At 44.3% G+C, this 12,795-nt stretch overlaps 1 protein-coding gene across 3 annotated transcripts in view; it reads left to right on the forward strand.

The window, feature by feature from the left end:
* P2RX7 (purinergic receptor P2X 7) overlaps nt 1–1,580 on the forward strand; it is a 54,285-nt gene extending 52,705 nt beyond the window's left edge. For all 3 annotated transcript variants that reach the window (XM_066603269.1, XM_066603268.1, XM_066603270.1), the window contains one exon: nt 974–1,580. In XM_066603269.1, the coding sequence (XP_066459366.1) occupies nt 974–1,483 (510 nt within the window). In that variant the 3' untranslated portion in view covers nt 1,484–1,580. The remainder of the gene's footprint in view (nt 1–973) is intronic.
* The last annotated feature ends 11,215 nt before the right edge of the window (nt 1,581–12,795 follow it).

Raw genomic sequence — 12,795 nt, forward strand, 5'->3', positions numbered from 1 at the left:
GTGATGTTCTGTATCCTCCCAGTGCACGCCCATAAGTTGCTGATTGGCTGTGTGCAGCCAGGCCCTCAAAGGTCCTAGCAGCATGGGGATTACATTCATGCTGGGATGGCGGCTTAGGCTAAAGGGTTGTTTCAGTGTCAGGGATTACATTAGTAGTTGTTAATCCTTCCATGTCCGAGCTGGCTTCATTAACATGGAAGGATTTACAGCAAATAATATAACCCCAACACTGAAACGACCCCTCACCCTAACCCCCCGTGCCAGGCACACTGTCACCCAGCGCTGTCCCCATTCCCCTCCAGCCTCCCCATCCTCCTCCCTCCCTCACCCACTCTCAGCCAGCACTGTGCTGCTGCCGCCACTCACCCGCAGCCTTCTGCACAGCCTCCCCGTCCTCCTCACTCCCTCCCTCCCCCACTCTCAGCCAGCGCTGTGCTGCCACCGATCCCCCGCTCATGCTGTGTCCCCGCTACCTTGCAGCCTTCTGCAGAGCCTCCCCGTTCTCTTCCGTCACTCACTCAGTCAGTCACTGTGAAGCAGCGCAGTGCTGTGCTCTCCCATGTCCGCTGCTGCTGCCCAGTACAAGGAGGCCGGCGGAAAAGCCGCTCTGCCGCCGCTGCTGCCCAGTCCAGGGAGAAGAAGGCGCTGTGCCATCGGGAAAGCCGCTGGAGTTCCGGGTAAGTCACTCTAAGTGACTGGCAGGACCTGAGAGGGGAAGGGGTTGCCAGCCTGTCAAGCAGACAGTACCTTGTCACCACCCACACTTCCGGTGGTGACAAGATACAAGAATAGCAGAGCTGTCTACATCCTGCAGAAATCGTCTCAGTGCAGAGAGCAGAGGGATTGGTGGTGATCCATAGTGATGAACCCCCACCAATCTACTATTGATGATCTATCCTCAGGATATGCCATCAATAGTTTAGAACTGGACAACCCCTTTAAACGATCTTTTTTATTACCTTATTCATTTCAGAGAGGAGCTTTTACTTCAAGAGAAATTTTTAGACGGATTGAAGATCCTGGAGCCATTGGAATAGAACTGTTACCGGTTACCACAAAGGCCTTGAGTAAAGCCTCAGCAATTCCTGCATGGTGTCAGTGTTTGAAATGCCACAAGGAGAAGGAGTTTGAGAATCAGCTTTGCTGCCGGTCAAAAAAAGGGGAGTGCATTACTAACTCTGATATGTTTAAGAAATTGGTCCTGGACAGACACACACTGGTCTACATTCTGCAGTACAATGATCCATTACTAAACACACACTCTATAGTTAGTGAAAAACTTGTGAAATGCGCAGAGGAACAATATATACAATGGCGTTTTGGGTCCAATAAAGATATATTAGCTTTTTCCAAAGTCCCGAGCTGCTGTAAATTTGAGATTAGAAATGCATTTGACAGTAACATTCAAGAAACTTTGTTACATGCAAAAGAGCAATCGGCATCTGATGCTTCACAGACACCTCTGCTGAAACAGCATCATTGATGATGATTATACTATTGGTAGCAATCACTGTGCCTTTTGCTTATGTTCAGTAGCTATGTGACTGCTTAAGATTGAATATTCTATTTCTCAGATCACATGAAACTTTCAAGTGGAATAGTTACAAAAAATGTTCCTGTGTCTAGATTTTTCTGTAACATACTTCTTATGACGCCCCCTGGTGGGCTTCTGATTCCCTCTCAGAACATCGACTTAAAGGGGTTGTCCCGAGGCAGCAAGTGGGTCTGTACACTTCTGCATGGCCATAATAATGCACTTTGTAATGTACATTGTGCATTAATTATGAGCCATGCAGAAGTTATAAAAAGTTTTATACTTACCTGTTCCGTTGCTGGCGTCCTCGTCTCCATGGTGCCGACTAATTTTCGCCCTCCGATGGCCAAATTAGCCGCGCTTGCGCAGTCCGGGTCTTCTGCAGTCTTCTATGGGGCTCCGTGTAGCTCCGTGTAGCTCCGCCCCGTCACGTGCCGATTCCAGCCAATCAGGAGGCTGGAATCGGCAGTGGACCGCACAGAAGAGCTGCGGTCCACGGAGGAAGAGGCCATCTTCAGCGGTGAGTAGAGAAGTCACCGGAGCGCGGGGATTCAGGTAAGCGCTCCGGTGAGCTTTCTTTACCTCCCTGCATCGGGGTTGTCTCGCGCCGAACGGGGGGGGGGTTGAAAAAAAAAAAAACCCGTTTCGGCGCGGGACAACCCCTTTAAACATTTCAGTGTAAGTAAATAGAACTGCTTCTAGTGCGCTGATTCTTATTGGCTGGTTTACACAAAAGTAGGAATTACTAAGCCAAAACACGTACAAGAGGATCCAGGTGATGGGACTCTGCTTCTGCTATGTGTGACCACCAAGTCTGCTCATTAGGTTTTTTTACTGGGGTTCAAATGAACTCCAGAGGGTGCTATAGGTTTGCTGTAGCAGTATCTAGACACAAATATGTTTTAGTTTGAAAGGATTTTAATGCAAAAAATATATTGAAGAATCTTACATACAATACAAATACAGTCATGAAAAATCCCCACATAGAGGGCCGAAAATAAAACAACAAAGCAGCATACAATATAGCATATGAAATGCAGAGAAAATAAATAAATTCTTAACTGTTTAGACACACAGTCATCTTGGACTGTGGCATCTAAAGAGTTAACTGCTGTGATTGGAGCTAGCTCCAATCATGGCAATTGCTGTTTGCTTTCAGCTATCAAAAACAGCTGATAGGTAAGGAGCCGAGATTTTGTTCCTGAGCCCACTTCATACAACCCTCACAATCAGGGGCGTAACTAAAGGCTCGTGGGCCTGGGTGCAAAGGTTTATCTTGGGGCTCCCCAACTTCTCTTAACTCCTTAAAGCAGTGGTGTAACTTAAAGCTCCTGGGCCCCAATGCACAATCTGTAACGGGGCCCCCAACTATAATGCTTCATTCATACCGTAGTACTGGGCTCCTATACGGAGAAGAGGGGCCTTATCGGCCCCCTAAGGCCCCTGGGCCCAGGTGCAACCGCAACCCTCTGCATCCCCTATAGTTACGCCAGAGCTCACAATCACACAACGTATATATACATATTGCGGTCACTGCAATACGAGAAAGGGACGACGATTTCTGTTTGGCTCTAATGTGAATTCTAGTGACGAGCAATAAATTGAATGAGGCAATGAGTTTTGTTATTGACCCCATACATTCTGTTTCTGATGAGCATTGCTGTAAGATCGGATGTTTTTGTTGATAAGGATACTTGAGATGTGCCAAAGAGAGTATAACAGTGGGCAGGTCCACCATATGTACATATGTTAGCTGCTGTGTTACACCCCTGGAAGCAGCATTCACACTGTATGCATTTATATGTGTAATACAACAGGACTAATATGTCATTTTTCTCTAAATATGTGGATGGAAAATATCTGCACAAATAAGACATTGTAGCTCATGTGCCATCATCATTCAAATGCAAGTGTGACAAATAGTGAGCTATAAGGATTTGATCCATCAAATCAGATTAATGAAAGGTAAAAATTTCTCATGTATTTGAAAGGTTTATGTATCTTTTTAAGGTAAGCAATGATAATCCTGTAGCAGATTGCAAATGCTTTGAATCAGTAAAAATGTATATAAGGGCGCCCACCCACTGGCGATTTTTTTTCCCTGCGAAATTCGCAGCATTTTTTTCTCTGCAGGGGTCTATGGGACTTGTAATGTTAAAATCGCGATCGCGCAAAATCGCGATTTCGCGGTAAATTGCGATTTTGCGCGATCGCGATTTTAACATTACAAGTCCCATAGACCCCTGCAGAGAAAAAAATGCTGCGAATTTCGCAGGGAAAAAAATCGCCAGTGGGTGGGCACCCTAAGTTATGTAAAATGCTGCAGTTTTTTTATATACCAAATATGTATTTTTGGAACATTTCTGCTGCACCTACATAGATTATGCATTTTGAGCAGCAGAATATTGACATGTACTACTAGCATATTACAAATGAGAACATTCTGGTTAATACAAACTTAAGGTTTCGGTCTGCTTGGTTTTGACAGGAGACTTTAACATGTCTACGAATTACTAAAAGGTGACAGCTACTTTTCATGTACCATATAGGGGAAATGTATTTTCACTTCAATGATCTGCAATTTTCCAACTTTTGTCTGTTGTTTTTAGTTTCAAATTTTTTTAAATAAATTTTGTCAGAATATAGCAGTATATTTACCAAAAATATACCCCACACAGGGGGATTTCAGAATGAAAAAATTTTGTAAAACATAACATAACAGAAGGTACTGATACATCAAGGTAATGGCATCAACATCTAATATGTCACATATTTCTTTTGGTTAGTTCTGCTACTCTCCAATTCTTCCGTAGGGCATCCATCCATCCTGTCTTCCCTGATAGCTGAAAGCTTCTCGTATATCATCATTCGTGAGATTCTAGCCTTGATCAGACCGATCTGCAGTATAGGCGATAACCATTGAGATGCTATATAGACTCTGGTAGCCATACAAATGTTTTGAGCCAGTTTATGTTGCTGATTGTTGAAGCCTAGCTGTTTATCCACTAGTAAACATGTCGCTGGGGCCCGGTCATAGGGCTTGCCAATCATCGAGGAGGCAAGGCCAGCGACCTGTCCCCAGAGTGATCTCACCTTCGGGCATGTCAACCAGGTGTGTACAGCAGAACCTATTTCAGTGCAACCCTGAAAACAGGTCGATGAGCTATTCTGGTTATATTTTCTGATAATTTCAGGAACCATATAGGACCTGTGGAGAACCTTAATTGAGCTCTCCGCCATTGTCACCTGGTGGCTGCCTTTTGATGTAAATGTGCAACAATGGTGCCAGCGAGGTAATGAGAGAGAGAGATGTTAAGGGAAGTTTCCCATCTAGAGAAGGTTGATTCATGGTTGCCTAAAGATAAGAGATAGTCCCCGGTTGCAGTGGGGTCCAAAGACACAACCTGTCAAATGTGGAGTTATTGGATGTATTTTGTCTGTTGTTTTTAAATAAAGAGGTATATTCAAAATTTCGTATCACGTCAGTTTTTTTCACAAGTCACGAAAATGTGAAAATTGAAAAAAAACGTAATTTTTAATGACCTTGAGTGTTTGTCTGTACAGTCTCTTTTCAACATCCAACAATAGTCGGCCATCATATGTGCAGTCCACTTCCCTATTATATTATAATATATACTCTATCAACATGATGTAAAACTGTTCCTCATTGCGAATGTAGCTGTCTAATAAAATATTTTTGAACCATGAAATATATGAGAAATCTGTGACTATGTTGCAAAAAAATTGAGATGTATATCCTAGTGATCTTTATCTGTTTCCTGTGAGAATCCTAATGGCAGAGGTACCTAACCTACAGACCGTGGGCCACATATGGCTCTGAATGCAGTCCAACATAAAGGGAAGGCTGAATCTGGAGGAGGTGAGGCCACAGGCAGTACCTGGCAGCAGCAGGCTTTGAGCTTCCACTCACAGACTGGCTCACACAGATGACGAGTCAGTGGACGACACTTGCAGCTCTGTGACTGCTTGACCCACTCAGTCACTTCAGGTGCGTGGCGATTCTCCTTCCTGCCATCCTGAGTTCTGACCACTCTTAGCTAGTATCAAGATGAGGACAAAAGATGGGGGTCTCATTGTTTCCAGCCGACACTATTTGTCCCTTCCCAGAAATTGGACCGTGGCTGTGAACTGCATGTGAGCCTGGGCAAATTCATGTGTCCAGGCTTGCATGCAGAAGCAGGCACTGACTCCAGTCTGAAGTCTGTATGGCCTGCCAGCAGCAGCAGGTGTTTTTTGGAGGATCATGATGGTTGTTTGGGTACACAGTAAAGGATGTTGTGGGTTGTTTGGGGACACAGTAGAGGGCGATAAGGATTGTTTGGAGGACAATGAAGATTGATGGGTTGTTTGGAGGATTGGGAGGACAATGGGGGTTGTGTGGAGGAAGATGGGAATTGTTTGGAGGACAATAGGGGTTGTGTGGAGGACTGTGGATTAGGGTTATTACCCTGTTTCCCTGAAAATAAGGCCTAGCTAATTTTTAAATGGTGTTCAGGTAAAAATACATGTAAAAAAAAATATATTTTAGAGCAAAAATTAATATAGACCCTGTCTTATTTTTGGGGAAACGCAGTATGTGAGGAATTTTATTGCTTATTTGTGGTGGTAGATATCACAAAAATTATGCATGGAGCTTTCCTTTTTGCTTATCAGCTTTCATTAAATGTTTGTGTCATTATTGTGTGGCCCAAGACAACTCTTTTTCTTCCAGTGTGGTCCAGAGATACCAAAGGTTGCGCACACCTACCTAATAGCATTGCTGTCAAATTGTAACAAAAGAACATTAGTAAACATTCACAAAATGTATAAGAACACTCTACAAGCCCAAAGAAAAATGCTAACATTTGTTAGCGCAATTGTGCTGTTAGAAATACTGGGTGCCAAATTAGGTGTGGTTGGTAGGAGCTCAGAGACATCAGCAAACATAACACATCATGGAGAGGTGTTCCATAAGCTGACTCCCTCTTTATTATTAGTTCAACAGTTTAAATATTATTTTGAGGAGAAACAACCCAATAGAGAGGGTCAAGGACAAGAATAGCAAGGTGTTTCATAACATACAACCCGTTAAAACTTGTATTCGTATCAATCTATTTAGCATTTGACCTATTACAATATGACCAATTAGCCCATGTTATCTGGCCTCTGTTATAGAGACAGTGTTTATGTTGTGTTTTACATCATCAGCTGGTTTGAACTGATTCTTCTTCTGTAGAAAAATCACATGCTGAACATGTCATCTTCTATAGGCAGAATCTAATTTTTGAGGGTGCATTCAGATGACCGTATATCGGCTGCGTTTTCACGCCCAGCCGATATACGGCATCTCTCTCTGCAGGGGGAGGAGGCTGGAAGAGCCAGGAGCAGTGCTCTGAGCTCCCGCCCCCTCTCCGCCAACTCTCCACCCCCTGTCCACCCCCTGTCCACCCCCTGCACTATTTTCAATGAGGAGAGGCGGGACAGGGCGGAGCTAATAGAGGAAGGGAGTTTAGCAGCCATGCTGTTAAACTCCCACCTAGGGCCGCCGCCATAGGAGCCCATGTAGCGACCGACGTATACCGGACCAAAAGATAGTTCGAGGACTATCTTTTGGGCCCGACATAAAAACGCCCTGCGCTATATTGGCTCGGCCGGGCGCTTTTAGTCTCAGGAATACACCCATGTGATCTAATGCATTGGAATCCAATGCATCAGATCACAGCCCATATCGTCTGGACGTTTTCACGGCTGGCCGATATGCACTTGTGGGAAAGAGCCCGAACTAACACTTTTTTAAGGTATAAATAATAATAATGAAGTAGCTTATGACAACATTGATAATACTTCATTTGTCAGTTCCCTAACACATTGAATACATGAATTTTTCATTGTATCACTGCTTTATTAACTATGCATTTAAATATGAGGTCCTTGGCGCACATCTTGAGCAAATTGTGAGAGTCCATCTGCCCCAGCAAGTCGACCTCTTTGAATGGGACCCTACACTACTAGACTTACTCTAGGCCTCCAAAATAGACTCAGGGCAAGTAGGATCCAGCTATATTCTGTTCTAATTAAAAGCAGCCTTGGACTAACCTGGTAGAAGTGTTCATCCAGATAGAGGCAGTCACATGCTCAAATGCTCAGTGCAAATATTAAAGTTACACAGCACTTGCAAAATAAAGTAAAGTAAATGTAGCATGTGTACACTACTATGGTTGTAATTAGAGATGAGCGAGCATACTCGATAAGGGCAATTGCTTGATCGAGCATTGCCCATAGCGAGTACCTGCCCGCTCGGAAGAAAAAATTCGGCTGCCGGCGGCGGGTGGGGAAGAGCGGGGAGGAACGGAGGGGAGATCTCTCTCTCCCTCTCTCCCCCCCACTCCCACCTGCTCATGGCCGCAACTCACCTGTCACCCGCGCCGGCACCCGAATCTTTTCTTCCGATCGGGGAGATACTCGCTAAGGACAATGCTCGATCGAGCAATTGTCCTTAGCGAGTATGCTCGCTCATCTCTAGTTGTAATGCAAAAGCAGACATTCAGAAAATGTGTAACAGCTTTCTGCAAGTGGCAAGAAAAATGCCAACATTGTGTATATGAAGTTTGAATTCCTGGTATCACAGAAAGTCAAGTAAAAATCAAGTTGATTCCCTAATAAATCTTCTCATTTACCACTCACTTAAAGGGTTTATTCGGGAACATAGTATACTGTAAAGCCTCGCTTAGCTTGTAGTAGTAAAATAATTACATACTGACCATTCCACGTTTCCCCGCCACTGCCGTCTCACCAGCCTTCACTACCGGGTGCAGGGAGATGGCGATGATGTCCCCGACAAAAGGGCCATGTGACTGCTGCAGCCGATCACTGTCTTCCTTCAGCTGTTGAATAGCTGCAGCACTGACATAACCCAGTGTCGGTCGTCATCACTCCCAGAAGTGAAGTTCAGCAGGGACGGTAGAGGCAGACAGACAGCAGTGACGGGGTACAGGGAAGGGTGAGTATGTAATTTATTATTGTAATACTGCAAGCTGAGTGATGTTTTACAGAATACTATGTCCCCTGGATAACCCCTTTAAACAATTCATTCAAGCCATAGAGAACTTTACCAGTAGTTATCACCCTTTTTATGTAACAAGTTTACAAGACCATAAGAATACAGATGCTTGTCAATTTTTAAAGCTCTTGTATGAACTGAGATAGCTGGAAGTGCAAGTGCCCTGGTCAACTGATTAAGAGTTTCAACTACTACTTATTATAGTACATATACTATTACTTATTTCTAACGCCGCGATTAGCACTCTATTTTGCCACGTTTTTGCGCTTCTAAGGCACCTCATCACCCATCGCAATAATGGGATTCGTTAAAAACCACTGTCGGACGCTTTAACCTGTGTCCGAAAACGGCGGTAAAATTGTGGCGAAAGATTGCAATGAAAATCGTGACATTTTGCTGCTGTTTTGTGTGAAAGTGGTTTTAATTTATTTTCTGTTGAACAGGTTGCCTCAGTTTTTTAAATCTATGAACCAATAAAGGTAATATATTAACTTTTTGTCTGTGTCCAGTTGTTTATGGTTAACATTGTTTCTTAGTTATCACAATGGTTTCTGGGAGATAGGAACTATGAACTGGGACTAGCCAGCTTCACTTTTTGCAAAAACAATTGCAGTTATTGGTTCATAGATTTCTGTAAATTTCTGTAAATAGTGGAGATACTAAATAAAAAAATACATAAAAATCTAAAACCAATTTCCAGCAGATTCTCCCTTAGGCCTCTTTCCTACGAGTGTATATCGGCCCACCGTTTTCACGGCCCGCCAATATACGCTGTGATCTGCTGTATTGGATTCCAATGCATCAGATCACATGGCTGTATTCCTAAGACATAAAAGCGCCTGGCCAGGCCAATATAGCGCCGGCAGTTTTAACGTCAGGCCCAAAAGATAGTCCTGGAACTATCTTTTGGGCCGGAATACGTTGGCCGCTGCATGGGCTCCTATGGGAGCCAATGACAGCGGCCGGATGTGGAAGGGAGTTTAGCAGCGTGGCTGCTAAACTTCCTCCCTCTGCTAAACTCCCCGCTCACTGGCTCACCTCTGCTCTCCTCCCCGCTGGCTCTTTGCAATGGGATGGGGTGTGATGGGGACGAAGCTAGGCTCCGCCCCCTCCTCTTCTCCGCAGCCAGCAATGGGAGGAGGCAGGACGGGGCGGTGCGTAGCTATGCCCCCATGCCACCCCTCCCATTGCAAAGAACGAGTGGGAAGGAGAGCAGAGGTGAGCCTGCGAGGGGGAGGGAGGGGAAAGTGGTGACGGCATGGTGACCTCGGCGTATATGCGCTGGGGCCCATGCCGTGTAAACAAACAGTAGATTTGTGCGCTTGTTCACGAGCTTCTGCGCCCTAGATGGTAGCGTATATAGGCCAGCCGTGAAAACGCCGGGTGATATACGCTCGTGGGAAATAAAAAGTTCCTATATGCTCGTGGGAAAGAAGCCTTAAAAGGGTTGTCTGAGTTATGTGAAAGACACCTTAACGGGTTCCCCGTGGTGTAAAATAACAAAGCAACTGATCCCCATTCTGACTCTACTTGCTGACATTATCTTTACAGGCTGCAGTCAGCATGAGTCGTCTACAAACAAGCTGCTGCTGCCAAAGACAGCGCTTCACGCTAATCGCTGAGTTCTATTATTGGCTGCAGCAGCAGGTTTTACGGGATGTTACAAGTTGACTGCAGTTTGTAAACAAACAGCACAGTGGAGACCTGGAGCCATCGGCAGAGGTGGGGAACAGGCAGAAGCAATACTGCAGGCAATGTATTTTACAGGCAGAGGCATCTATGTACTGTCATGTACAAACGAACAAAGTTCACCTTGACTCAATGCATTACCCCTTAGTGACGGAGCCAAATTTTGATTTTGGAGCCGGGAGTAAGGAGATTTTAAATTTCCCGGCTCCTGCGAATGTGTCTGGCATTTTGCCGACGGTTACATGCTCAGAAGCCAGGTAAGGTCCGTGGAGGAGGATCACGTTGGAGTTCAAATACGGAGGCCTCCGGTAAAAAGTTTCACCTCCTCTCACTGATCACGTCGCTGAGGAGACATGAAACTTCAACTTTTTTTTAATTTTTACGTGATCACGATCATGTGACTAGGAACCGCTCATTGCAGCCTTTGGTAGCCAAGAACAGGGATATTTTATTAAATTACCTCGGCAATCCTTGACTTCTGTGCATGTGTCTGCCATTTTGCTGACGGGCGCATGCACAGAAGCCAGGGTAAGGTCCGTATGTGTGACGACTTAAGGGGTATTGAGCTCTTGGAATCGCCATCTGTTCTCCACCTAGATGGGTGGTCGCACCTCAGTAACTCACGTCCAGGCCAGAATTTGTGATGAAACTCAGGAAGTCCATTTATTTTGGTAACATAACAGACATCAAAAGTAACATAATCTCGCTTCTTAAATACCTACCCTCTCTCACCTCTCCCCATCTTACCAACCCTACACCCCCATGTTCATATACTCTACAAAATATCATAGACAAGTATTTTATATTTCAATTCGAGATTTATTAAGCTTCATTGTAAAAGTCTATTGTATTGAGATAACACAAATGTTTTCCCCCCTGTTAAGTTCTCTCATACCGTGAAAATAATAAAAATATATTGAACAAAAGTAACATAATCTTCGCAGTGTTGTCACAATACATACATTTATGATAAATATCCCTGGTCGTCTAGCCGCTAAATAACACAGGTTATCTCGCACTAGCTATATCAGAACTAGTGCCTTGAACATAAAGTCCATCACACCCAAGCAGGGTGTCATCCTAAGAGCCGTCAACCCATCAGGATCGTGGTTTCCGGCCACCGTTAGCTTGTCCAACAACAGCAGCCACAGTGCTCAGTGTCTATGGAGGTTTTAACTCCTGCAGACACCCGGGGGAGAAAATAGGAAGAGATTGAGCCTATCACCTCTCATGGCAAAAATCCTGAATATAAGGGATGGTTTCGCAGAAAGGATGGGTCTGGTGTCACGCCCAGGATAACTTACACCTTTAACAGAAAATCCCGGACTACCAATTCCAGATGATGACTGTTCTCTGCTGGCCAAATTGGGGGTTATGACACCTCGTATCAGATATTTGTTGGAGAATGGGAACATAAAAACACTACAAAGCATTTTGGGATCTGAGGGACCGGTGGCCGGAGCATGGTTTCAGTACCTCCAAATCTGTAGTTATGTCTGCTCCCTGGGCACAATGGGACAACTGAGTAGGCCCTTGACCAGGTTTGAGGAGTTGTGTGTGGCAGCTGATCCACCTAAAGCGGAAATCTCTAGCTCATATCGCATCTTGCTAGCAGGGGAGACAAAGAACGAAAAAGTGGGGTTTAAATCGCGCTGGTAAAAAGGAGTTGGGGCACCCAATATCAGAAGAAGAATGGGTGAAGGCTTTAACTTTAACACATAAATTATCTATTTCCATCAAACTTCAGGAAACAAACTACAAATTGATCTCTCAATGGTATAGAGTTCCATCTAAATTAGCCAAGATATATCCACGGCAAACAGATAGATGCTGGAGATGCCTAGTAGAGGAGGGTACTTTCCTTCACATATGGTGGTCGTGCCCTTTGATCCATAGTCTATGGACAGATGTAAATAAACTTTATAACGGGCTGACGCATGCTGGGATCACCTTCTCCCCTGAATTGGCCCTTCTGTCGATTTTCCCAGGTTCCATCTCAGGTGCAAAAAAAGGATTACTAAGATTTTTCATTCTGGCCATAAGACAGGTAATCCTGAGGTTATGAAAATCAAAAACACCCCCATCCAGAGTACTTTGGTTGGAAGCTGTGGACACACTGAGGCAATGAGAAGAAACCATAGCTACAGATGACAACAGATTTCAAAAGTATTATGCAACCTGGGCGATATGGCTAACACTACGTTCTTCCAGCCGACTTAGAGACTGGCTCCTTAGAGGGGAAATTTACCCTTAATTCAGTAAGAAACTAGCAAAAGATTATATAATCAGGGCGGGCGGCCCGACCTGCCGAACACAGAGAAGCTTTTCTTTTCTTTTTCTCTTTTCCGCCTTTTTTTTTTTTCTTTCCTTTTCACTTTTCTTTATCTTGAATTCTTAATTGTTTTCGCTACTCTATGTCCTGATATTTTAAACCTGTACAGGGAGGCTCTCCTTTTGAGAACCTTCTCAAACTATTTTGTTGATGTTGGATATAGTTTTATATATGCAAGAC

Source organism: Eleutherodactylus coqui, chromosome 5, assembly GCF_035609145.1.
Source record: "Eleutherodactylus coqui strain aEleCoq1 chromosome 5, aEleCoq1.hap1, whole genome shotgun sequence".
Classification (NCBI taxonomy): Eukaryota; Metazoa; Chordata; class Amphibia; order Anura; family Eleutherodactylidae; genus Eleutherodactylus; species Eleutherodactylus coqui.